Here is a 27,592-nt window from a genome sequence, read left to right as displayed (position 1 = left end):
ATACATCACATAACAATTAATTTTTGTTCTCGGAACTTTCAATTTGTGCATTGTCAATATATTATGGTCACAATATGTACATACATGTTTTTGAAAGGTATCTATCATAAAAACATTTAAAGCACATTTCTAATTTGCACTAAGCGCATTTTATGAATGCAACTTTTTTGCATAAACATGGTTGACCTATCATTGATATGGAAACATAATTGAAACATTAATATATGTGATAAATTATTGCGCATTTAACAGAGTATTGTACTTTGATCGGTAAATGGGGAATGTACAGTAATATATTAAAATTTTAGCAAAATTAAGAGAATAAGATACTAGAAGTAGTTTCCAGTTGGTTTCCTCTAGGATTTTCTGGCCGGATTTACTCCTTAGAATATATAGGAGTTTTTCTGGGCAAAATGGTTTGCCATTGCTTTCCGAGAGGTGGCGAGCGAATAAAAACCGATGTTAATACTATGGCTATATAGTTTGTACTATGTAAGGGCCGGATATTCGATAAAAAAAAAGATATCTATATTATAAAAAATGCAGGAATTCTATATTATAATCTATATTATAAAAAATGCATCAATCCTGCTTGTTTTCATTTATAAAAATAATGAACTAAGTTTGTTTGAAGTAAACTCTAAATATTTTGCGTATAAATATTTAGAGTTTATATATTTCACATTTCTTGGGAAATACTCGATTTATTTCGGTATTATTGTTGTGATATAAATGCAATAACTGCAAAAACAAATAATGCATAACTACAATGATGAAATATATAATTTGCATGTATTTGTGAAAAACAGAACATTATATTAAAAAAAAAAAATTTATCGAATAGCATGCGTCATTTGCGCAGATTGAGCGGCCTTTCGCTGTTCGCCGGTGATAACGACATCGAGACCCTGAAAAACGTAAAGGGCATGCGACTGGGACTTCGACGAGGAGGCATTCCGCGATGTTTCCGAGGAAGGCAAAGATTTTATCAGGCGACTACTCGTCAAAAACAAAGAGTACGTTTTATACGCGATCAAAATCTCCAAAATTTCAAACGTCTGTAACTCCAAAACTAATTAACCGAATCTTAATTAATTATATATGAAATAGGGGTAGAAAAAACTGAAAAATTTAATAGAATTAGATATAGATCGCTATCTTAAATATTGAGAAAGCTATAGGATAAAACACACTTTTCTAAAAAAAAAATTCCAATAAAATCTATACCGGTCAACCGATTTTAATAAAATTTGAGGAGAACATACTTTCTATGATACTTAATTTGTGTGAAAAATTTTAACCCGGTATCTAAAAAATTGTAGAAGTAGATGCGTGTACAAAAAATCCGTACACACACACACACACACACACACACACATACATACATACTTCCGGACATTTTTTACTAATACGATTTTTCGACATTTTAGAACATTCTAAACCAATTTCGATCAAAATCTAAAAAAATTTTTTTTTCACCATTCCAAAACTTCCTCTATGAGGAAGCAAGATTCATTCCAAAAATAACAATTTCTTTAGATTATTACACACATAACTATACTCGTTCCTTTTATCCTGCATACGCACTTCATATTGGATTAGCTTTTCCATTTATTTTTTTAACGCTTTTATAGCTTGTGTTTTGTAATAAAACGCAACTCTCGTGAACTTTAATGACAAGATTACATATATGCAAACGTATTGTGTCGTTGTCTCATAACAAGTGATTTTATGATCTAAGATCTCTAAGATCGAAGGTTCATCGAGCAACCAATGAAACCGGCACCACCGCCGATCGTGACAATTCACAAATCCAGCGGATACAGAGGCTACAGTTCCACGACCACTCAAGGCCAATCAAGCTCCACTTCTTCATACAATGGCAAAAACAATTCCACTTCCTCTTCATATAAGGTATGCGGAATGATATAAAATAATTACTAATCAAATCTATATATATATAAAGGAATATGTTCTGACTGACTGACTGACTCATTGACTCATCAACGCCCAGCCCAAACCCCTGAACCGAATTTTTACCAAAAGTATATGAAATAGGGGTAGAATTTTCCGGGGAGTGCCACTATGTGTATAGTTTTTTGTTACCGATTTTCTGGAAACCGGTTTTTCTAATTTTTCTAATTTTTCGGGAAATAATTCACCGAATTTCAAAGAATTGTAGATCAAATAGGGGTAGAATTTTCCGGGGAGTGCTATAAAGTGTATAATTTTTCGTTACCGATCTTTTTGGAAACCGGAAATTTTTTCAATTTTTTGGGAATTTATTGACCGAATTTTAAAGAATTGTATATGAAGTAGGGGTAGAATATATTTTACGGGGAGCGCTATAATGTGTATAGTTTTTGTTACCGATCTTTTTGGAAACCGGTTTTTTTAATTTTTCGGGACATAATTGATTAAATCTCAAAGAATTATACATGAAGTAGGGGTAGAATTTCCCGGAGAATTCTATAAAATGTACTATTTTTTGTTACCGATTTTTTTGGAAACCGGTTCCGAATGATCATATCTCAAAAAATTGTACATACAAAGTAGGGGTAGAATTTCCCGGAGAGTGCTATAAAGTACATAATTTTTCGTTACCGATCTTTTTGGGAATCGGTATCAGAAGTTTCGAAATTTTCGGAAAATAATTGATCGAATTATAAAGAATTGTATATAAAACAGGGGTAGAATTTCCCGGGAAGTGCTATAAACTGTGGTTTTTCGTTACCGATTTTTTTGGAAACCGGTATCTTTTTGGAAATCGGTTACGAAATTTTTCCAATTTTTTAGGAAATAATTGAATCTCAATTTGTGTACGACAGAATTGAACTTTAGTCGATAAAAAAATAATATTTTTTAATTTATAGCATTTGAGAGAAAGAGAAAGAGAGAGAGAGAGAGAGAGAGAGAGAGAGAGAGAGAGAGAGAGAGAAAGCGTACATTTATTATTCAGCGCCCTGGGATACAATCCCCTCAGGCGCAAAGAGAGAGAGAGAGAGAGACTATTTGCGTGTTTTATTACATATGTCCTCCGGGGCGAAGCCCGGGTAACCAGCTAGTCTTATATATTAAAGAAAATATAAGGTGTCACGTTTTTCGGTAAATGTTTACAATTAGGGCCTGACCTCCGATGACCTTAACCTTGACATATGTTGTCAAGGTCACCCTCCTGAGTGACCTTCAGAAGGTTTTAGTCGGGGGTCGCTTCTTATTAAAAAGTTATAAACAAAAAAAGGTTCGAAAATATAGCAGTTATTTTAAGTACTGAGAGGCATAAACGACTAATATTACGTTTTTCTTTAAAGCAGAGAATACTTACATGGGTTAAACAGTTAAATATTTGTAAAGCGCGTCATCTAAACTATACGTATTTTCATCTAACGCTTTAAACAGTTGAATATTTTTAAAGCGCGTCATCTAACCCATGTAGCATCTCGCATATTAACTTTCCACGCATGAAAAGTTCACGCATACACTTTCCACGCAAACCGAAGTTCACCCACACCCACCCCCTGCTTTCGGGGGAGGTGCGCTAGTCCCGAAATAGTTTACGCATGGGTTAGTTGACGCGCTTTAAACAATTAAATACTGTTAAAGCGCGTCATCTAACCTATGTAGATTAGTGACGCGCTTTAAACAGTTAAATATTTGTAAAGCGCGTCATCTAAACTACGTATTTTCCAAACTTTTTTTGTTAATAACTTTTTAACGAATAACGAGCGACGGCTAAAACCTTCTCGAGGTCATTTGGGGCCTCATGACCTTGACAACATATATCAAGGTCATTGAAATCGGTGAGGTCGCTAAACCTTTTTTTGTTAATAACTTTTTAATAAAAAGCGACCCCCGACTAAAACCTTCTGAAGGTCACTCAGGAGGGTGACCTTGACAACATATGTCAAGGTCAAAGTCATCGGAGGTCAGGTCCTAATTGTAAACATTTACCCGTTTTTCTCCTTTTATAAATATCCTACATAAATTTTATATAAAATTAGAGGATATATATACATGTGTATATATGCGTGTATAAAGAAAAACATTTAACATAAATATTTAAATATTTAAATTTATAAAAGCATAAAAATATATTAAGTACGAATATTGTCGTAATATTTTTTAAAAACAAAATAAGATTATTCAAATAAAACGAAATAATATTACTGATACATTTTTTGATATGATTTTAGGACACCTCCAGTGTCAAGATCGATTCGTCTGACAAACGAAGCATAAAGAAATACGGCTCGAAGCTCGACACCACCGGTAGTCCATCTCGATCCAGGAGCACCACGAAAGAACTCATTCGTAAGCGTTTTAATATACTATTTTGAATGATTTTAATGCAGTATTTAATATTTAATTTTAACATGAATATATTGAAAAACCCTTGGACGATTCAATGAGACCGCCACAGTTCACTCAAAAATTGAAGAATCTCACCATCAATGACGGCGAACATTTGGAACTCACGGCCAAAGTCGACGGCGATCCGGTGCCGCAAATTACTTGGAGTAAAGACGGCAAGGTAGGCGCATATGTTTGAAACCCATTTTCTAAAATTAAAATCCAATATAAATTATATTGAAATTGAATGTATAAATTTATCGTGCGATCCAGTTAAAAGTACACAAAAAGATATGGTTGTTCTTAAGAATGCTAAAATCGCGTGCGAGAAAAAAACGTATATATTAGAAATATATATTAGAAATTACTTACGTGTACAATAAAATTCTCTTGTAGATGTTGAGCTCGTCGGAGATAATTGATCTCAAATATAAGAATGGGGTGGCCACTCTCACGATCAACGAGGTATTCCCCGAGGACGAAGGCGAATACGCATGTCTCGCGACAAACAGCATTGGCAGTGACACGACATCCTGCAAGCTGCTGTAAAACGTAAGAACATCCACATTTTATCCGCGTGTTGAAGTAAAAAAATTTTAATTCAGTTTAATGTAATTCAATCTGCTTTAAGCGAGGATTTAATTTTGTCTTTCACTTTATTTTTCACGCTTTGCTTTCTTATGTCGCTGAGTTTAATTTTTCTTATCAGCCGTGGAGAACGCTGCCAGAAAGAAACAGAGCGACGAAAAATCGCCGAAGATCGTCGACCACTTAACGAGCAGATACGTGAAAGACGGCGAGGCTGTGACACTCGACTGCCGAATAATCGGCGCGAAGAAGTTCGACGTGGTGTGGCTGCACAACAATAAGGAGATCAAACCCAGCGAGGATTTCCAATACACTAGCGAGGTTAACATCCACAAGCTAATCATCGCCGAGATATTCCCCGAGGACTCCGGCACTTACACGTGCGAAGCTTTCAACGACGCAATAGAGAGCTACTCGTCGTGCACGTTAAGCGTACTCGGTAAGAAAATTGTCGACAATTGTAAATCGTTGAGCAGAAGAATCCACATTCGACACTAGGATCCATAGAATTTTTATTTTCATCCTTTCTACATTTCTTCCAGCTCCAAACGAAGAGCCGAAAAGCCCAGCGTTCGCGACATTCCCGCAGTCTGCAACAGTGAGTGAAGGCGAGTCGGTTACTTTCACGTGCAAGACTGATACCGCGCCTTTGAAAGGTAAGTAACTTTAGTGTAATAGTTTAGTAAGTAATAGTAAGTTAATTATGTAATTTATTATAGTTCTTATTATAATTTAAATAAATAATTTAAATAAGTATATATATTTAAATAAGTATTATAATTTAAATAAGTAATTTAAATAAGTAAATAATATTTCTCTAGCTTTTTTTCACCGCTTCGTTAAGCAGCGGCCAAACTGTTGCTAATAATATCACGAATTTTTTCAGTGACTTGGTTGAAGGATGGCAAGGCGATCCCCGAGACAAGCAGCAGATATCACTTCAGCTCGGACGGCAGCACGTCCTTCGAGTTTGGCATCAAGACGTGCACGGCCAGCGACGTCGGCCAATATTTAGCGCGTGCGATCGGCCAGAAGGGTGAGACGAACTCGGCGTTCGCCCTCAACGTCGTCAATCCCGGCGAGCTGTGAAATCGATCTTAATACCGGGTTACACGCTTACACGTCGATTATCATCGCGGTCGACGACCGAATCGGAACATCTCTAATACATTCTTCGCGGAGAATACGTTTCTGGATCACTTCGTGAATATTAAAGGGTACGCGTACACCTCGATGAGTGGATCTGTTTGTCTGAGAATAGGTTCTACAAGAAGAGTGTATTTTCCCCGCTCTCGTACGTGCTCTGTTCGTGGACGCCGTAACGATCTCCGAGCGATCGTTACCGCGTCTTCCACATTCTGGCCTTTCTGCTTTCGCGAAAATTAATCGAAATGCATGCGATGCGAGCGAAGAGTCGAGCCGGAGCAGCTCGGCCGCGGCGAATATTTTTTAGAGTGTATGACGTCCTTGTACAAAAAAAAAGAGAGAACTGGAAGACTAATATTAATCTCTCTTTCTCTCTTACGTCTGTATGTAAATTATTCTGGAACGCTGTATTTTCTTCCTGTGTGTTTGTCATAATGTCGCATGATCTGCGCGAATTGTCGCGACGCGACTCCCTGTCACGACGAGAATCATCCGAGTCTCCGCCGTCTCCGCACACAAGCATTACGGATAGCACGCGCAACTTACTACGCTAAAATATTCGGCTTTGCTGTATTACACGACTCGGCATACACTCGAGTACACGCAACTATTTAATGGGCACATCGCGGTAGCATCAGAAAAGAAAAGAGAAAGAGATAAACGGATATCATGTATAGGGTTTCGACGCCCGCGAACGTGATTTTTCCGGCGAGACTGCTAGCATCCTCGAACATCCGAACATACTTTTTGATATCACCATCTAAAAATCTCGTCGGAGGAATCCCTCGATGGCGTTAGATCGAGTTTGCAAGTATTGTTACGCGATATACTGTCGCAATGTGCCCTCCTATTCCATATGGTACGCACTGTCGTGTTTTACTTGTTTAAAGACTGCTTCCGTCAGAAAATTTACGATAAAATAAAACGTATAATTAAAAATGAACCTGTTGCGAGTTATTACACCGTCCTATCTTACTAACGTATATTACAAGTGTAATTTTTATTAATATTTTCCATACTTGTCTCCGAGTTAGCGTTCGCATTTGTATCGAGTATCTCGATGAGAAAGGGAATATACAGTATGCTTTTGTTACATATGTACAGAAAGCATTTGCATATAGTGATGCAAAGCTATTACAATTATTAAGTATATGACTTGGTATTTGTAGTGATTTTCGAATAATATGACAATCAATAAAAAATCACAGTAAATCAAAATAACTTATCGAAATATGCAGACATATTGTCCGTTCTCTGCAATGTCTTGTAAGTGGCTGTGTGTGCCCCTACCAAAATGGCACCATACTTATCAACCGTGTTTTCTTGCAAGCGCTCGATCGCGTCGCCTTAAATATATAAATAAATTTAATAACAATATTCATTGCCCTGATCGATGTTCTAATCGACGATCTCATCAGACAAGAGCTTATAGGCATCAGGCATATTGTGGAGTGGAGTGGCACCATCACGACTCGCAGAGAATCGCATGGTGTATATCTCTAAAATTTCTGCTACTTTAACTAATTTTCTGGACTTTTAGATTTATCTCTCTCTTCCTCTTTCTCTCTCACAAATAGATCGAATCATTAAATATTTAATCAATGAGTTACATAAATCAAATATGATCCAAGTTCGTTGTGTGTAAGTTAGCTGGATTATGTAAATTAAAAAATCTTCTGGCTGAGTTCTTGGTTAAGATCAAAGAACGAAATTTTCTTGGATCTCGAATAAGAATACTATGCAAATGTAAAATGATTGATTCAGGTTTCTTAGTATTTGTACATAATAATAGTACAGATAATTTAACATATATATTCGCTATGCATGCAAGTACAAATATGAAGTGAATGCAATAAACAGTAAAAATTTTTTTGTTGACACGTAACACATTTATTAAGGATAGTAAGGTCTTGATTAAACAGTCTTCTACGTTGCATAATGTATAATGTGTGGTTTATCACCCCTCATGTATCGATACAAGAATTTTTGAGTAGGAAAATATTCTATTGCATTAGAAAAAAAAAAAAGAAATGTTCAAAATATAAACTTAATCCCAAAATTCCCAAATAGGGATCTCGATATAATGATCATTTCTTGACGGCGAAAAACTTAAAGTTTCAAAATAAAGCTTTTTTTCCAAAGTGAAGATTGAATTAAGAGCTTTACACTTTTGTTCCATAAAAATTGCAATTTGTAACAAAGAGAAAGCCACGGTACAGGTAGCACTGTTTTTCCTAAAAGACTCGATTCAAGCTCAGTGGTCTAATGAAAAAGAAGAAGAAAAGATATAAACAATTGAACATTTATTTCATATACAAATTATATACACAGGCATACACGAAGCATTTGCATAAAGTGATGTAAAATTGTCACAATTATTAAGCATACATCATTTGTAGAATTTGTCATGATTTTTTAATTATATGATTAATCACTACAATATCACGATTAATAAAAATAAAGTCAACATGATATATCGGAATATGTAGACGTACTATCCGCTCTTTTAAAGTGTTCTTTGAAATTTCTGTTATGTTTATAGTTCCTGGATTTTTATTTGGATTTATCTCTCTCTCCCTTTTTCTCTTTCACAGAAATATCGCATAATTAAATATTTAATCTAATTACAAAAGTTTGTTGTGTGCAAGTGAGCTGGATGAAGTATACGTAGATTAAAAAATCTTCTAATTGGTAAAGACCAAATCTTCTTCTTAGTAAAGAACAAGGAACGGAGTTTTCTTGGATCTCGAATAGGAATACTATGCAAGTGTAACGTATGCTTGTTGTGAGTATGTCATCTAAATCTGAACATAATAGTGCAGCTGGTTCTGTCTCCATTTTTTCGCGAGTATGGCAAAAAAATGGAATTAGAACCAAGAAATATTTATCGTTGTTTTCATTGTTTTCAGAAAATATTTGACGTACACGAGGATTATCGTATATAACTCTCGCGCTCTTATTTTTCGTTGGATAAGAGAAGATCTTTATTATATTATTACAACCTTCCACATTGCATGTCTCTGTGATAGTTTTTAAAACCATTTTATCTCGGTCAGCAACATCTGCAATACATATTAATGTGAACTTTAAGTTTGTCTGACACCTACACATAAATTACGATACTTACCAATATAACACGACATAGTTTTAGTCAGTATTGGTACATCGTTTGCCGCAGAATATAATCTAATCGAATACAACGCATCTTGGGTTCTCCATATATCCTCATCAGGAAAATAGATGAAAAAATAGGTTTGAAAAATAATTAATTTAGCATTAAAAATGAAATATTCAGGAACCTCGGAATACATATCCCACATATAAGGCATCTTTGAACCTGATGTCCATACACCTGTGCATTGTTTAAATATAAAAGCAAAAATTAATATAATAAAATGTTTTTTATTAATAAAAGATAAGTTTAAGGATCAACATATTAAATTCATAAATAATAATAATGAAAAGGAATCCTATGACATAATCTCTATGAAAAATATATACTAATTTCTGCTTAAATTATATGTACGTATATAGATAAATCGTTTAATATATATTTGGCACATAATATTAACAAAATGTGCACATTGTGATAGCTGCACAATTAAAATCACCTGTATAAATATCATAAATATCAATAGTGTCCAGTGCATCTTCATGTCGTCCCACACCGCCCACAAGATACAATTTGTCTTTCAAAAATACAGTAATCATATGTCTTCTTTCAACTGGCATACTAAAATATTTGTAAAAAATTTTAACATATAACATTCTATGTATTCTATTACTTATCTACTCATTCTTATCATTTATCTAATTGTTAAAATATTTACTCTGCCTCAAGAATCCATTTCTTAGATATCAAAGAATAACGCCATACATTTTCGTTAAAAATTCCTGAGCCAATGCCATATTCTCCGCCACAAAGATATAAATCGTATCTTTTAAAAAAAAGATTACATAAAATAATCATTAAATAAATAAGACAATACTGTTTTACATAAGATAGAACAAAAAAGAAACAGACTGCATACTTCTGGCAGTGATTTGCATTCCTTCAAGAGAATTACCAGTCTTGGAACAACGTTCGATAATATCTGGAGGATATTCGAATGAAGTTAGCTCGAAAAAATCATTACCATCCCAGCAATGAATATATTGTTCACGGTTATTATGTTCACAAGATATAATACCGTATAAAATTTTTGCTTCCTTATTCTCGATGATATTTAAAGGAACTGTAAAATCCTGCCAAAGACAAGAGATTTTATTATTCGTAGAATTGTAATGCATCAATGTATAACAAAATATAATAGCTTGATAAGAAAACAAAAATAGATATGTAAGTATATATATATATATATATATATATATATATATATATACATATATATGTATATGTATATACTTGGAGTTAAAAAATCATTTAATATAAAATTTATTGGAGATATAGGCTTGTAGTTCTGTCTATTTTTAATATAGGAGAGTAATATATATTACTCTCAATGTTATTTTTAAATATATAATATATAGTCACTTTATGATGACGGTTATTCCACTCGCGTGTAACATCAACCAAATAAGATTCTGTAGCTCTTATATTAATGTTTCCAATTAGTTTTAGAAAATTCTCCTTCGACAAGTCATAAATTGAATCGAGTGGCAGTTCACTGAAACGATCTAAGCAGACATCCAATGAAAGATCTCGTAGCACTTTAACATTTAATTTTTGTGCCAGTAACCAAATTTTAATCGCATATATTGGTAACATAAAGTGTCTCTCAAGCTTGTCGGTTATATCTTCTATTAATTTATCTGCTGCGAACAGAACGCTTAGATCCAACAGATTCAAAAGACGAATGAGCTCTTTTTCATCATATCTCGTCGCAGATGTAAATATTTTATAATGCTGAATCCAATAGATGAAATCCTATAAAATTATTATGACTCATCTATTTCGGTTGCACAATGAAGATTATTCATGCCTGTAAAACTCGATACAATTTCAATATACATTTGTTTATTAAAAACTTGCGTTTTATATTAAGATTTTTGATATAATAAATTTGTTACACACAAAAAAAATCAATGTTTTGTACGCTCAAAGAGTGACTGTTTTCTGTGAACACAGCCAAAAATTAGAATCTTCTCACCTGCAGCATTTGCGAGGAAATGTGAGGATAATTGATAGTGTGTTCCGTTTGGTCGTATTCTCGATAGTCCGCGGACCAGAGCGCAGCAAAATATAGACTCTTGTCCATCAGTTTTTGCTTCTGAACTTCGAATCGCTTCTCTTTAGAATCCTCTTTAAGAATCAACGTCACTGTTTCCATTGTCAAAACCGCACGTGTAGTTATTAATTAGATATGCATTGAAATATGCTCGCCGATGTAAACGCAGAAACAATTAACTATAAGATTTAGAATAGCGACGGTTAGGTTGCGGAGTCGATGTACACAAAAATAAATAAGCGAGGATTATTGAAAGTTAGACTGGGTAGGGGAAGGTCTTCGCATTTTGGACAAAGGCAGAGATAGGGAATACAAACAGAGTTGAGTCACAGAGAGAAGTAGACATAGAATTTGAGATGGAGAAAGTAATATCTCCAGACCAAGAAGATCATCCAGCAATCACGGTAAAAGAATCGACACATAATTTTAATTCTTGATCTTTCATTTAATATCTTATTCGAACATGTATATTAGAAATGCAACAAAGTTTAAGTTTGCTTAAAATATTTTTTAGATTGAAGTTATATAGCTAATCAGGAAAACGTCAACCCTCGGGGTCACTGATTTTGTCGAAATTTTACTAAAATGTAGTATTGATATATTAGTGACAAATGCTGTGCGGAGACGATGCGCTTCTCAACCGTTGCCGAGAAAAAAATATAAAACTATATAAAAATAAAAAAATATATATATATATTGGCGGGGCTATTTACATATAATATTAAAAAAATTGTATGTATATTTATTGGTTTATTTATTAGTTTTTAGTCTAAGCTTAGATCTTAGGCAGCTCAATATTAATTTCCGTGTATATGTATTATTATAATACATATACATATATGTTCCAACTTATTCTGCGAGCCGATCACAGTCGGATATAAATAATTTTAATTATTGCACTAAATCTGATATTGATTTGAAATTTTATTTAGGGATATTATGTAAATAGGTATAATTAGTTATCTCATTATTTAGTGATATTTTTAAGAAAAAACAATTTTAAATCAGAAGTTTTAGTACAAGTAATTTTTGAAATAGTAATTATTTTTTTATTTATTGAAATTAATATAATTTTTACAAAGAAAAATCTTATTAGTTAGTGAATTTAATATTTACATTACAACTTTCAAATTAGAAGATCGGATTATTTCTTCGATTTTGTATTGCGTTTACTTTACTGTCTGCCCGCTATACGGGACAGAAAGTACTAATTTTCCCTAGGGAAAAAAATTGGTACTTAATTTAAGTAAAAATATCTAATTCTAAATAAATATGTAATTATATTAAGTAAATAAGTTATTGGCAGTATCTAAATAAATATTTTTCACAACACCTCCACGGAAAGTCCGACTTTCCATGCCTGTAGAGAAGGGCGAAAGTGGCCAATTTCACGCCAGGGAGGAAAGTTGACACAAGTGTCATTTTGTCTTTGTTACTCATTTTTAAAAAAGAGAGATAAAACGACGTTTGTGTCGACTTGTGTCGCTTGCTGGAAAGCTCCCACAAATGGAAGAGAAATTGAGCATCGAGTCCAATATCGTGCGAGAGAGAAACGTACAACGTACGCAAAAATTATAGATATTAATTTCAATAAATAAAAAAATAATTACTATTTCAAAAATTACTTGTATTAAAACTACTAATTTGGAATTGTTTTCTTTCTTAATAATATCGCAATATCGCTAAATAATAAGATACAACTTATTATACCTATTTATATAATATCCTGAAATAAAATCTCAAATCAATCAAATTTAGTGCAATAATTAAAATTATTTATATATTTTTTTTGAAATTTTATTGTTATTTTAGTTTTGTGTTATATGGGGCTTCGCCCCCCACACCCCCTGCCAGAGGCTTTGCCTCTGGACCCCAAACGCATACACTATACAGGCATTCAAAAGTCGAACATTTCCGTAAAGGTGTTGTGAAAAATATCTTGTGCACCTCGGCAATAATCGTTGCTTCTAAAGAGTGAAGAATCTTCGAAAGTAAGTATTTAATTTTTAAATTAATTTTTAATAATTTGTTATGCCAGTTATTATTTTATTGTGATTTACTTTGTTAATATACGCGGAAGGTAGTAATGTTAGTAATTCTGTCGCAATAATATGTCGACATATTATTGCGATATGGATTGCTATATGTATTGCAGTCTCTCTCATATATTGACCATTCCATTGACAGCTTTGTATTCTATGCAAATTTTTTGCCTGAATTGAAAGACTATCGATACTTTCGTGGTCCACGTGATAAATGCCGAGTTTCAATTCGAGTGTACCGATTTCTGTTAAAAAAATAACCAAGTTTATCGAAATATAACTCCAGAACTAATCAACCAAATCTTAACAAATTATTATAGATTTCATTAATTAATATTTTATATAGCTTTATATATCTTTTATATTCAAAGATTCTAATATATTTTGTTCTATATATTGTCGCGTTCAAAGGAGAAGAGGGGAAAGTCTAGAGAACCAAGATTATTGATTTTTTCTGGTTCAGTTGATCTTATACGGAGAGATATAAATTAGCGAAACTTCAGGGATGCAACACTATATTTATTTGCGTTGAACATCGTTGCATTCAATTTCCTTCAACTTTTTTAGTGGCCCCGAAAATCAAGACGCCATTGCAGGACGTTCGTATCAAGGCTGGACTTATTTTCCACGTGGATATCGACTTCGTCGGCGAACCGACGCCGACGCCGGAGACAACATGGAGTGTAGGAAGCAACGAATTGACTTCCAACGACAGGACGACGATCATATCGATTGGCTATCACACGATCGTGCACATCGTCAACGCTAAGAGATCCGATTCGGGATTGTACCATCTATTGCTGAAGAACAGCAGCGGCATAAATGAAAGCAGCTTCTAAATGACCGTTCTATAGATAAACTCGGACCGTCGGAAGGTTCTTTACAGTACGAGGAAATCACCAGCCAGTCCGTCACGCTCTCGTGGAAGCCATCCAAGGATAATGGAGGCAGCGAACTTACGTAAATAAATTTTTAATATGTATATTTGTATAAATAACACATGTTAAAATACATAAAAACTATTTCATTTCTCTTATATTTTGAGAAGGACGATTTTCTATATTACAGCAATTTTACTTTATTTTATACAACCTTACGTATAATATTTCGTAAAATCTGACTGAAAAGTACTAGACAGAATTTTGTTCGCGATAATTCAATGGTAATATCATCTTCGTCTATAGCTCGTGTTCATATGGAACCCGCGATCACACACACAAAATAATCACGATTATTTGTTGAACTCTAAACAATAAATAAAATTATAGATAATCAAAATGTAATTACGTCCATGAGAGACATAGCAATTTAAAGAGATTACAGTAAAAGGAAATTACAGTAAAATCGCATATGGTATTTGCAATCATAACTTGTTTAATCTATTACAAATCGCAGATCTGCATCGCAAAAGTAACTTTGATGTGTCATATTATATGTATATCAAGATTTAAAGTTGGAATACCCCTCTCGATAAAGACACAAGAAAATGATATCTCTTAAATATTTTTTTGTACTTAAATAAATATGTTTTATTACTCGAAATGAATTCTTCTCACGACGCATCATTAGTTATTTATTGGCTAAGGAAAAAAAAACTATCACAGTTGTATAAAGATTGCCGTAAACAGGAAAGTTATTATTATCGCAAACGATACCGTGTTTTATCTGGCTAAATTTTTCTTAAAGTTTCGTGGTGCCATGTTGACGTCGTAAAAGTAACGACGATAAGCGCTGTCACAATGAGACGGCCAATCTTTAAGGCATGCCGCATACGCTACGACGTGAGCAATGTAATTTTGCTCAAAAGTACCTCGGAACAAGTGCGAATAGGGGCCTGCAAAAGATATTATTTATCCCTTTGTTTTCTGAAATTGTTAGCAAAAATTTATTAAGAAAATTGCATTTTTTACCAGTAGCATAAACCCCGACATCTTCTCCGGCGTGAGTCTCGGAGCTGAGGTATTTGCCAGCAAAGTGCCTGTAGAAGGGTTCGTCGCGAGTCTGATCTTCCTCGACTTTTCTCCAGGTCTCGTTGACGTTGTTGCTGTCGGTTCTTCGATGATAGAAGAATCCTGGACCGTTATCGTAGGACAGCGTTTCGTAGGCCAAACTAGATGACTCGTTGGCGAAACCGAAAATATCGTTGCCTCTCTCGGGATATCCGTTCATTGTAAACGAATGCGAGTGATCGGCTGTGACAATGATTAACGTTTCTTCTATATTTAACAGCCGTAGAGCCACCTTAACTGCCTCGTCGAGTTCGTACAACTCGCGCAGTGCCAGTTTCGGCCGATTGCCGTGGTGGGCTGTATCGATTTTGCCACTCTCGACCTGAAAGATCGAAGTGTAGTTGAAAAAAAAAGAAAAACTATCAGTTTACTGTTAATATTCCAATTTCGAGTTACTCTGCGCGCGATACTTCGAAAACAGAACAAGATTGCAGCGCTCTCAAATTATGCGTAGAATTATGCGATCAAATAGCACGACCTCGACATGCATCTGGGAAGATGAAGTCTAAGAACAAATGGCTAATTACACGAAAATGGTCATCAACGCGTAATTTGCATTAAGAAATAACATTATCGTGTATCCGTCAGGATTCTTTGATGAGTAGTCTCGATTTCGTTTCATTAATGTCATTTTAATATTCATTGAGTGCATTGTCTAACAATCTGACTTACGTCCGTTATAAATATTTAATGCTGTTCAGCGGCGACTATATACACTGTTTAATAACCCCATCCCCCCCCAAAAAATACACAAGAACGAAGGTAATCGTTTCTCACAATTTTTTAGGCGCTAAAAACTATCATGTTTACCAAATTCGTTTATTACTTCACAAATCTGCGTTAAAATTACAAAAAAGAACAATTTCAATATTTTGTTATACTATGATATGTGATATGCCGGAGAAGTTATATCGCGATCAAAATTAAGTATATTGTTAGGACTTTCAAAGTTGCGACTTACAGGCCAGTTACGACTTAAGAATCTATCAAAGATTTTTTTTTTTAATGTGTGTATTTGGAAATACACAAAAAATTTATTATTTTATATCTCTCGTTTTAATAACGGCGTGCTGCTCTTATTCGCCTTATGTAATGATACTGATTATTTTTTAATTACGTTATTTAAATTCAAACTGGAGCAATTTAATAAACAAGATTATATTTAGCACCAAAAAACTACGGGAAATTATTATCCTTTCTCTTGTGTTAAAAAAAAAAGTCATTTTTTGTTGAACAGTGTTACTAACCATTAGCAGAAATCCATTTTTGTTCTTCTTCAGCAATCGTATGGCTTGCGTCGTCATATTCGCTAGCGAGGGTATCTCGTCAGTCTTCACAGCGTGGAAGGGCATGTGACCAGGTGAGAAAACACCAAAGATGTGCGATGTGTTAGCTATATCGATGGACATGAGGTCCTGCATGTTGGTGACGGTTCTTCCTTTGGGATGACTCGCTTGCCATTCGTCTACTAAGTTTCTGCCATCAGATCGCTCGCAGGAGGAATCACTCGTATTCAATTTCAAGCCCACTTGTTGTGCTCCGCCACCTAAGATAACCTTTTAAAAAATATGGATTTAATATTTATAGATTCAAATTGCAATAGCGAATTTAGATTAGTTGAATACAGAATATTATATCATAGATCGTAAGTTTGATAGGATTATATATTTCCCATTGTGGATATTTCTAATTATAATGTGATAAATCTTTTTTTTTAATGATACTAATAAACTTTTTATTATCATGTTCTTTTGTGTATTTATTATATACAATTTCTATTTGTTGTTAATTTGTTAGATTTGAAATTATATTGATCTATACAAATGTAAAGATGCGCAGATGCGACAAATTACCTTAAACTGACTTCCTGGTTCATCCTCAATGAGTTGTCTTGCGATGTCTTTAATGCATGATTGTTGATCCTTCGGTACCTCACTATCGCATTCCCAATGTCGACGATTAACGTGCGCGTAAAGTCCCGCCGGAGTGGCATGGGTGATGCGAGTAGTGGTAACAAATCCTGTTAATTAATCATGCACAGGTTATTCTTCAAATTGTTTGCTTCTGAATAGCAATAACAATGATTAGAATTAAAAGTCTTCAGTAATTTCATACATTAGGATTCTAAAGTAATGTGATATACTTAATATGTTATAAATATAAAACTTCTGTTACATAAAATATGTATACTATATATTATGTTGCAATTTGTAAAGATACTTTGTATTGCATTTCGACGCGCATAGTCTGACTGTTCGCTGATGATTTATTCATGCAGAGCAACGTAACGAAAAGATGATCACTGGCGAAGCTCAAGATGCAATGGGAAACGAATGCGTTAAATACTAATCAGCGAGTCATGTAAAAAGCATCGATTATTTTGCCAAAGTAGAAATCAGTCATAACCGACCGATCGTCCGCGACACGGTAGAAGGTCGGCTTATGACCTCCTCGTTTATTAAGTATACTTTTACTGTAGTGTATAACTTCAACAAGGTTCATTCAGACTAACACTTAATTCGATTTTAAGATTTTTTTTTTATTAAGCGGTATCCATAATTAATGTAGAGAATCTAAGCCGATTTTTAGTATTTTTTGAATTAAAAAAAAAACCTAAATTTGAGAAAGTTATAGCTTACTAAAGTTTCTTTGATGACGGCATCTTTAAAAGGTATGACGTCATTTTTTATATAAGGTATGACGTCACAGCACATTTTCGTGTACTATATATTCTTCAATTTTGAAGATATTGCAAAAATTCAAAAAGTTTACAAAGAAAGTATGCCATGATCTATCAGACCGCTTAATAAAAAAATTTATGTTAAAACCGAATTATGTTAATGAAATAGCCGATCACGCATGACACGTGTTCTCTATAGGACTGATACTCGTAATCATTCGTAAATCACGTGAGTACAATTTATATTCGAATGCCGCTTCTAAAAATATCCTTAATAATCTAAATGTTTCTTCAGTCTAGTTTTTAAGTTTTTGTCTGAAAACGATGGTTATATAAAGAAATAAATATTAATTTCACTAAACCAGAGAGAAGTTAGCATCAAATATATAAATTATATATTTCGTAAGATTAACTTTGAATTATTAGCAAGATTTCAATTTGGATTTGTTTGTTTAATATAAATTGTAATTAAATAGGTATGTATTATCAAACGATTATGATCAAATTTACTACGTATGCACGATGAATAAATTATATGCACCAACAAGAAAATTTATGAAATTAAATTAAAAAAGTAAAATCATATTTTTAATAATCCATACATAATGAGATCATGCGTACAATACTAAACTTGATCGCTTAAGCTTATTATATGTTGATGATAAAAATTTATAGATTTCTTATCTCAATGCTGTACCGTGCAGAATTTGCTTAATCAGGAGTTTAATCAACCGACAACGGTCGGCGATGCATGAGAGATTTCGATCTGTTTCTTCTGATTTATGTTCTGATTTAAGGTTTGATCTGACTGTGTTGAATGACTATTATTGATTATGCACACAAAATTTGTCGACCGAACAAAATTTCAAACGGCGAGTAATAGCAACTCTATTGTCACAGCCGAGTTCTTAGTTAGCTTGAGATTTTTTTTCGGTGTGGTTGCTTATAATGCCTCGCCTAAAATTATTTTCTTACAGCTCCATAAATAATTATAAGCTAATTACTCCAGGTAGAATGAGATAATCTTATGAAAAATAATTCGTGCAAAACTAGAAGGTGTAGACAATCTTAAATCTTTCAGTTAATGGAGAAGAAAGATATATAGTATAGTTTTCAAAGGTCAAAGCTCTCACCAGTATCCATGCCGGATTGCTGTGCCCAGTCAGCTACCGTGGTGACTTTGCTTAATGCGTTGATTTTCTTATCACATTTGCCATATTCAGCTCTGGCATCCAGTCCAATAACCCTGTATTTGGTTTTCACGCCAGAAAATATAGCAGTTGCCGTCCCTGCCGAATCCGGTACTTGTTTGTCTACGTTGTAAGTCTACAAATGCATGATATTGTGAGATATTTATATTTAACGTGTGATGTGTAATTTCGATAACCGATAACGAGTGTTCGGTTTAAGGAAATAATTTTTCTTACATTATCGGCATTAATCGAAATTTTCGAAGCACGAGATTCGACCGATATATTGTAATCGTTGTCACGTTTTTCTTTTCCGATAGCGTGATAAAATATATTACGTCATGTAGAGGCGTGATATAAGTTAACAAATTCTCATGACAATTTTCAAGTTAACAAATTCTCACGAACATCGTGTTTGTCGTATTTTCTTGTCAAAGATAGACGCGGCATCCTTATCAAAAGCGCGGAATTAAGCGGCTTAACGTGACGGGATTTCCCAATATCGTTGCGCCTCGCGAGACCGCCCCGTCGAGATTGAAGGCACGATCGATGCAATTTGATGTCTACCTTGGCGAGGCCGGTGTTGGAGAATTTCTCGAACGCGAGTTGGTATTCTTCACCGCTTTGGCCATTGAGCTGACCTATAAAGATTCGACCGGACGTAATGGTGGACAGGCCCATACCGTCCCCGATGAAGATGATCACGTTTTTGGCACGATTCTCGTTTTCCTGCTCCAACAGGATTCTGTGCAGAGTCTCTTGGCCGGACTTCAGCCAGAAGAACATATCTGATAAGAGATCAGAATTTCGCTTTGATGCCAAGGAATACAATCGATTGATCGTGGTATGACGGAATTAAAACCGAAATTTTAAAAATATTGAAAAAAATATATATTTAAAGGAATAATGAGAAGTCTTCCATTATCTCTTAATAACTACTATCTAAAATGTAGTTTTATCTACAATATATATAAAAAAAGATAAAGTAAAATTCGATCAAAGTTAAGTTACTATAATCAATGTGTGTAAATTAAGTTTAAGACATTTGCGCCGTGTGCTTATTGATTTCCTAGAACTTTGCAGGATATAATTTGGAAATTAAAATAATAATGTTGTTATCAATGAACAATTTTGTATTGACAAAAGCTATTTTGTGAGATATATCTCGACACTTATAACTTGCAATAATAACACATAAACAGCTTGTTAATTAACAAAATATCGATGCAGAAAAACCTCAGGCATACAGTATCGATACTGATCGATGAAGGCCAAACTTCGCATATTATTTTATCGATTTTTTATAATAAGACAAAATTTACGTAACTTTGATTTGATTGATCAAAGCAATCTGCTTTTTTCCAGAAATTTATCAATGAATGACGCAAAAGTACTTTAAGATTCTAAGATTCGTGATTCGATTTCTTTGAGATTCGTAGATTCTTTTATATATTTATAGACACGTTTAAAATTTACAACGGACATATGCTTATTAATATCATAATTATGAAAAATTTGAAGAACATGAAATCTAAAACTTATGTTTGTAATATTTATGTAAGAGAACTTTGACATCTAATTTGAATATATGTCAATTATTTTATAGTATGATGATTATAACAAACCTTCATAATCCGTGGATCCTTTACGTAGCGCTTCGGAATCTCGAAGAGCTGCCACAATGCAAAGTAATAGAACGTAGTGCTTCATTGTGAATGTTTTTTCTCTACAATAAATAAAAAATTCATCATTATTATTCTATAAAAAGAAATTTTCCTTTTCGTATCTTATTATCAGTGATGAGTAAAATTATATTTATTGTTTATTGTCAAAGTTATTATTAAATTATTATTATTTTTATTAAATTTAGAAATGTTAGTTTAATTATTCTTATTATTTTAATAGTACATTTTTCTGATTAGGTTCTTACATAATTCTCTTCAAACCAAATCAGAAACTTTGGTTTGTCAGTGAATAATTAACAATAAAGATTTTTACTCGACTCACGGGTCACGTTTATTAATTATAACCGTTAAACTTTGCAATCATTGGCTATGATCCTTCTTAAGTGTAAATCTAAGTCATAAAATCAGTATAACGCAGCCTTCAACAAACATTTCACTAGTCATGACATTGCACCAAAACAATTGTCATAATTCATAAATCTGAAAGATGTTCCATGTGTGTCATATATACGGTAATGTAATACATGTAACAATGTCTCAACTTTATAAAACTTATGAAAATAGTATTAAAAGAAACATAGCACCATAATGGTCGGAATGTCGTGACGATTATAATTAATAAATGTGGCCAGTTAGGTCGAATAAAAATTCTTATTGATAATTCTCTTTGTTTCATGCAAACTGTATGTCATTAATGATCTCTAAATCATTAAACTGAGACTAACTTAAATGTGAATAAACTATGTACACATAATTAGTTCTTGAGAATTTTCAAGGAAAATTGTTATCAGCTGCATTTTATCGTGTTACTGGCATTTTTCCACGTGTGCATGTTTCTATTTACTAAATTAGATAATTGTAAAAAGAGAAGTTATTTTTCCTTCTGTTTCTTATGTCGACATTTTAAATCCACTTTAGACGATTTGTAATTTGTGTCAAATTTCAGAATAGAATTTTATTTATTCTTTTATATGTTGTGTATTTTGATGTAATATATATTTTAATATATATGTTAAACGTATAATGTTTTAATATACACGTATTTTAATATATTTAATGTATACATATTTAATGTATGTAATATATATTTAATGTATGCATTTTGAGATTCTTCGAATGTATTACAGTTATTACACATAAAATTATAAACCGTTTACAAACGTTTGCAAGTACTTCGCGCACAATTCTGTTTGTAATTTTCCGTTTTTTAAGCGGAACACACAACTATTGTACAACTTCGTAATTTCTTTGCGAAATGTACTTATTGTTATCTTGATTGAAAATTGTTTGGTAACGACAGCATGTAATTGAGTATAATTAAGTATAATTACACGCTGACCACGATTATCTTTATTACTTTATTACTTTATATGCGACATCTTGAAGAACCTAAGGAACAATTTGCTTGTCAACAAGTTGAGAAAGAGAAAAATGATATTTAATATATGTTGTATTGTGTTTATATGAAGGGATGAAAGTTATAGTGGTGTAAGTTAAATTTTTAAAAATATTAATTTCTGTGCATAGATGCAATCTATACAATATATACATTGCATCTATGCACACAAGTCAATATTTTAAAGAATTTGATTTACACCACTATGACTTTTACCTCTCCATATACTTGGACATTAAGCAATAATATAGATGTGTATGTGTCAATATTCATGCCGTGTGTACAATCTTAAATAATTTTTGATAATCGGATAATTTCAAGATAAAAATAAAAATAAAACTTTCGCGCATCATTTACCGCGCTTGGTTCTTAGTTAGCCTGTTTTCTATGTATATTCGTGTATTTCCATTGGAGCCTATACTTCTAATTTCAAAATAATTTTTATTTATAAGTATTAATTGCATTAAGTCCTCTATTTTTTTTTTATAAAATTTAGAATGTTTAAAAAATTGTATTATACCTATTTCATTTAAATGGAATAGAAATAAATGCATTTTATTATTTTCCAAGTTTGGGAAGATAATTAGCTCTGTATTATTACTTAACTCGCTAATAATACTTTATACCAATTCGGCATGTAATAATTTGGTAAAATTCCCGGTTATTTATTTCTATCAAATCTATATATCGCGAGATTAAATTGACAATGTTTCAGAACATTATTTGAACGACGATACTGATTGACGATATTAACGTGTATACATTCGAACGGGGTCGCTGGCCGACCTAGTTCCTATCTCGCTTCCTCTACAGCAAGCTTGATTGTTCGAAACTTCTCACGTGTTCCTTAAGCACCCCGAGATGCAGCTTTAATCTTGCACGCAGCAAATGGCAAACCGAGTTACCACTTACCTGAGGTGTCGTAAAGGAACTCGGTATATGATGTGTCACCACGACGGTGTCAATTTGATTGGATCTGTCGATACGTCAATTCAACGATGTCTCGGCAATGCGCGTCTTAAAGCGTGACATCGTCGGGAATGAAGCACGCGGCACAGCAAGCGGCGTCCTTTAAATCGCGTCTCGTAATCACTTCGCCACTTCTCCAGTCGATCAGTCGCCGATAGTATCCGTAATAAAAACCGCCCGCGGCCGGCTCTGACTTCCCACATAGCAAAATATATCACCAAGATATCTGCAAGATATCTGTATAACTACCAGAATGTTTGGGAGCCGATCTCGACGAGATTGTCCCGATTGAATTGCCGGGATACGCTTCAGAGATGAGCGCGAAGACAGTCAGTTGCGCGAATCCTAATATTCGCTGAAGGATCGTGAGCGAAAGAAGACTTTGAATCATCAGCTCGTTCGTGCGGTAATTGACGATCCTTAATAAAATCTCGTGTTGTTCGTTGATCTGTGATTCTACTGAAACTGAATATTGTTTGCGTGCGGTAAAAACTGAGTTTGCGAGCGGACGCCCGTATTATTTTCGCGATCGTCTTCGGTCTGGCGATCAAGATCTCCGTCGGCCGCGAGCAAGATGTCTGACTGCAAGATCTCCGTGGGTCAAGGTGAGTAGGAGGGATAGGATCTTTGTTCCGGGACGACTGGGCACTGGTTCCCACTACTTCCCAGGGCAAGTGATGCGAGTTACTCGTATTCATATGGAACCCGCGATCACACACACAAAATAATCACGATTATTTTTTAAACTCTAAACAATAAATAAAATTATAGATAATAATATATCATCAAAATGTAATTACATTGCATCCATGAGAAACATAGCAATTTAAAGAGATTACAGTAAAAGGAGATTACAGTAAAATCGTATATGATATTTGCAATCATAATTTGTTTAATCTATTACAAATCGCAAATCTGCATCGCAAAAGAAACTTTATTGTGTCATATTATATGTATATTAAAATTTGAAGTTGGAATACCCTTCTCGATAAAGACACAAAAAAATGATATCTCTTAAATATTTTTTTGTAATTAAATAAATATGATTTATTACTCGAAATTCGTCTCACGGCGCATCATTAGTTATTTATTGGCTAACAAAAAGAAAATTATCACAGTTGTATAAAGATTGCCGTAAATAGGAAAGTTATTATCGCAAACGATACCGTGTTTTATCCGGTTAAATTTTTCTTAGAGTTTGGTGGTGCCATGTTGGCGTCATAAAAGTAACGACGTTAAGCACTGTCACAATGAGACGGCCAGTCTTTAAGGCATGCCGCATACGCTACGACGTGAGCAATGTAATTTTGCTCAAAAGTACCTCGGAACAGGTGCGAATAGGGGCCTGCAAAAGATATTATTTATCCCTTTGTTTTCTGAAATTGTTAACAGAAATTTATTAAGAAAATTGCATTTTTTACCAGTAGCATAAACCCCGACATCTTCCCCGGCGTGAGTCTCGAACCTGTTGAGGTATTTGCCAGCAAAGTGCCTGTAGAAGGGTTCGTCGCGAGTCTGATCTTCCTCGACTTTTCTCCAGGTCTCGTTGACGTTGTTGCTGTCGTTTCTTCGATGGTAGAAAAATCCTGGACCGTTATTGTAGGAAAGCGTTTCGTAGGCCCAGCTAGTTGACTTGTTGGCGAAACCGAGGATATCGTTGCCTCTCTCGGGATATCCGTTTATTGTGAACGAATGCGAGTGATCGGCTGTGACGATGATTAACGTTTCTTCCATATTTAACAGCCGTAGAGCCACCTTAACTGCCTCGTCGAGTTCGTATAACTCGCGCAGTGCCAGTTTCGCCCAATTACCGTGGTGGGCTGTATCGATTTTGCCACTCTCGACCTGAAAGATCGAAGAATAGTTGAAAAAAAAAAAGAAAAACTATCAATTTACTGTTAATATTCCAATTTCGAGTTACTCTGCGCGATACTTCAAAAACAGAACAAGATTGCAGCGCTCTCAAATTATGCGTAGAATTATGCATCTCGACATGCATCCGGGAAGATAAAGTCTAAGAACAAATGACTAATTGTAGGAACGCATTACACGAAAATGGTCATCAACACGTAATTTACATAAGAAATAACATTATCGTGTATCCGTCAGGATTCCTTGATGTGTAGTCTCGATTTCGTTTCATTGATGTTTTATTCATTAATTTTTATTCATTAGTTTTATTCATTAGTTTTATTTATTTCATTAACATTTTAATATTCATCGAGTGCATTGTCCTATAATGCCCGTTCGTAGCGACTGAATACGTCCGTTATAAATATTTAATGCTGTTCAGCGGCGACTACACTGTTCAACGGGGAAAAAAAAAAGAACGAAGGTAATCGTTTCTCACAGTTTTTTTAGCGCTGAAAATTATCATGTTTATCAAATTCGTTTATCACTTCACAAATTTGCGTTAAAATTACAAAAAAGAACAATTTCAATATTTTGTTATACTATATGATATGTGATATGCCGGAGAAGTTTTATCGCGATCAAAATTAAGTATGTTGTTAGGACTTTCAAAGTTGCGACTTACAAGGCCAGTTACGACTTAAGAATCCATCAAATATTAAAAAAAAAAAAATGTGTGTATTTGGAAATACACGAAAAATTTATTATTTCATATATCTCTCACGGCGTGCTGCTCTTATTTGCTTTATGTGATGATATTGATTATGTTTTAATTACGTTATTTAAATTTAAACTGGAGCAATTTAATAAACGAGATTATATTTAGCACCGGAAAACTACGGGAAATGGTTAGCCTTTTTCTTGTGTTTAAAAAAAAGGTCATTTTTTTGTTAAACAGTGTTACTAACCATTAGCAGAAATCCATTTTTGTTCTTCTTCAGCAATCGTATGGCCTGCGTTGTCATATTCGCTAACGAGGGTATCTCGTCAGTCTTCACGGTGTGGAAGGGCATGTGACCAGGTGAGAAAACACCAAAGATGTGCGATGTGTTAGCTATATCGATGGACATGAGGTCCTGCATGTTGGTGACGGCTCTTCCTTTAGGATGACTCGCTTGCCATTCATCCACTAAGTTTCTGCCATCAGATCGCTCGCAGGTGGAATCACTCATATTCAATTTCAAGCCCATTTGTTGTGCTCCGCCACCCAAGATAACCTTTTAAAAGATATGGATTTAATATTTATATTCAAATTGCAATAGCGAATTTAGATTATTTGAAATTTGAATACAGGACATATCGTAGATTTCTAGAAAAATGTTACGAAGCAGGATAAGCTTGATAGGATTATATATATTTCCCATTGTGGATATTTCTAATTATAATGTGATAAATCATTTTTTTAAATAATAATAATAATTTTTTTATTATTATGTTTTATTGTGTATTTATTATACACCATTTCTATTTGCTGTTAATTAGTTAGATTTGAAATTATATTGATCTATACAAATGTAAAGATGCGCAGATGCGATAAATTACCTTAAACTGACTTCCTGGTTCATCCTCAATGAGTTGTCTTGCGATGTCTTTAATGCATGATTGTTGATCCTTCGGTACCTTACTATCGCATTCCCAATGTCGATGATTAACGTGCGCGTAAAGTCCCGCCGGAGTGGCATGGGTGATGCGAGTAGTGGTAACAAATCCTGTTAATTAATCATGCACGAGTTATTCCTCAAATTTGTTTACTTCTGAATAACAATAACAATGATTAGAATTAAAAGTCTTCAGTAATTTCATAGATTAGGATCTTAAAGTAACGTGATATATTTAATATGTTATATAAATATAAAACTTCTGTCACATAAAGTATGTATACTATATATTATGTTGCAATTTGTAAAGATATACTTATATTGTATTTCGACGCGCATATTCTGACTGTACGCTGATGATTTATTCATGCAGAGCAACGTAACGAAAAGATGATCACTGGCGAAGCTCAAGATACAATGGGAAAGGAATGCGTTAAATACTAATCAGCGAGTTATGTAAAAAGTTTCCATTATTTTGCCAAAGTAGAAATCATGGCCGACCGATCGTCCGCGACACGGTAGAAGGTCGGCTTATGACCTCTTCGTTTATTGAGTATACTTTCACTGTGGTGTACGTATGACTTCAACAAGGTTCATTCAGACTAACACTTATGTTAATGAAATAGCCGATCACGCATGACACATGTTCTTTATAGGATTGATACTCGTAATCATTCGTATATCACGTAAGTACAATTTATATTCGAGTGCCGCTTCTAAAAATATCCTTAATAAACTAAATGTTTCTTCTCAGTCTAGTTTCCTCAATTTGATACATTCTCAGCAAAAGCGCGTTTTTA

General features: G+C 33.9%; 4 protein-coding genes across 4 annotated transcripts in view; 1 reads left to right on the top strand and 3 right to left on the bottom strand.

Annotated features, from left to right (window-relative positions):
- The first annotated feature begins 4,394 nt into the window (after window positions 1–4,394).
- LOC112462377 (myosin light chain kinase, smooth muscle-like) lies at window positions 4,395–6,454 on the top strand. The gene is given in 6 exon segments (XM_025028111.1): window positions 4,395–4,531; window positions 4,747–4,891; window positions 4,894–4,902; window positions 5,060–5,377; window positions 5,481–5,594; window positions 5,825–6,454. Coding segments are annotated over 6 exon segments (915 nt in total). The 5' UTR covers window positions 4,395–4,405; the 3' UTR covers window positions 6,028–6,454.
- On the bottom strand, window positions 6,135–11,414 carry LOC112462378. Its single transcript, XM_025028112.1, has 8 exons — window positions 11,235–11,414; window positions 10,619–11,011; window positions 10,109–10,329; window positions 9,915–10,022; window positions 9,693–9,817; window positions 9,212–9,343; window positions 9,087–9,146; window positions 6,135–6,202 (listed from the first exon to the last, which is right to left on the bottom strand). The coding sequence occupies exons 1-8, from the start codon at window positions 11,412–11,414 to the stop codon at window positions 6,135–6,137; spliced, it is 1,287 nt and encodes a 428-aa protein (XP_024883880.1).
- Window positions 11,415–14,744: 3,330 nt separating this feature from the next.
- LOC112462381 (alkaline phosphatase 4-like) lies at window positions 14,745–23,310 on the bottom strand. The gene is made up of 8 exons (XM_025028114.1): window positions 23,227–23,310; window positions 20,859–20,959; window positions 19,801–20,021; window positions 19,177–19,369; window positions 17,217–17,383; window positions 16,611–16,919; window positions 15,265–15,685; window positions 14,745–15,188 (listed from the first exon to the last, which is right to left on the bottom strand). The coding sequence occupies exons 2-8, from the start codon at window positions 20,941–20,943 to the stop codon at window positions 15,016–15,018; spliced, it is 1,569 nt and encodes a 522-aa protein (XP_024883882.1). The 5' UTR covers window positions 20,944–20,959; window positions 23,227–23,310; the 3' UTR covers window positions 14,745–15,015.
- Window positions 23,311–24,210: 900 nt separating this feature from the next.
- Window positions 24,211–27,592, bottom strand: part of LOC112462380 (alkaline phosphatase 4-like) — a 6,002-nt gene continuing 2,620 nt past the window's right edge. Inside the window, exons 4-7 of the mRNA XM_025028113.1 lie at window positions 26,737–26,903; window positions 26,103–26,411; window positions 24,705–25,128; window positions 24,211–24,628 (exon numbers count right to left, since the gene is read on the bottom strand). Of these exons, the coding sequence (XP_024883881.1) occupies window positions 24,519–24,628; window positions 24,705–25,128; window positions 26,103–26,411; window positions 26,737–26,903 (1,010 nt within the window). The 3' untranslated portion in view covers window positions 24,211–24,518. The remainder of the gene's footprint in view (window positions 24,629–24,704; window positions 25,129–26,102; window positions 26,412–26,736; window positions 26,904–27,592) is intronic.

Source organism: Temnothorax curvispinosus, unplaced genomic scaffold (assembly GCF_003070985.1).
Source record: "Temnothorax curvispinosus isolate PA1 unplaced genomic scaffold, ASM307098v1 QBEX01012335.1, whole genome shotgun sequence".
Lineage (NCBI taxonomy): Eukaryota > Metazoa > Arthropoda > Insecta > Hymenoptera > Formicidae > Temnothorax > Temnothorax curvispinosus.
This window is presented reverse-complemented; position numbering and strand designations above follow the sequence as displayed.

What these genes read in the sequence shown, in the direction of transcription:
- LOC112462381 (XM_025028114.1), bottom strand. Translation starts at nt 20,943, where the DNA reads ATGAAGCACTACGTTCTATTACTTTGCATTGTGGCAGCTCTTCGAGAT. An exon ending in GCAATCCGGCATGGATACTG is followed by an intron (nt 17,384 to 19,176) that starts GTGAGAGCTTTG and finishes ATTAATTAACAG; the next exon opens with GATTTGTTACCACTACTCGC. An exon ending in TGTCGGGGTTTATGCTACTG is followed by an intron (nt 15,189 to 15,264) that starts GTAAAAAATGCA and finishes TATCTTTTGCAG; the next exon opens with GCCCCTATTCGCACTTGTTC.
- LOC112462378 (XM_025028112.1), bottom strand. Translation starts at nt 11,414, where the DNA reads ATGGAAACAGTGACGTTGATTCTTAAAGAGGATTCTAAAGAGAAGCGA. An exon ending in TTATGATATTTATACAGGTG is followed by an intron (nt 9,344 to 9,692) that starts ATTTTAATTGTG and finishes AATTAATTATTT; the next exon opens with TTCAAACCTATTTTTTCATC. An exon ending in AGAGACATGCAATGTGGAAG is followed by an intron (nt 6,203 to 9,086) that starts GTTGTAATAATA and finishes CTCTTCTTGTAG; the next exon opens with AACCTATTCTCAGACAAACA.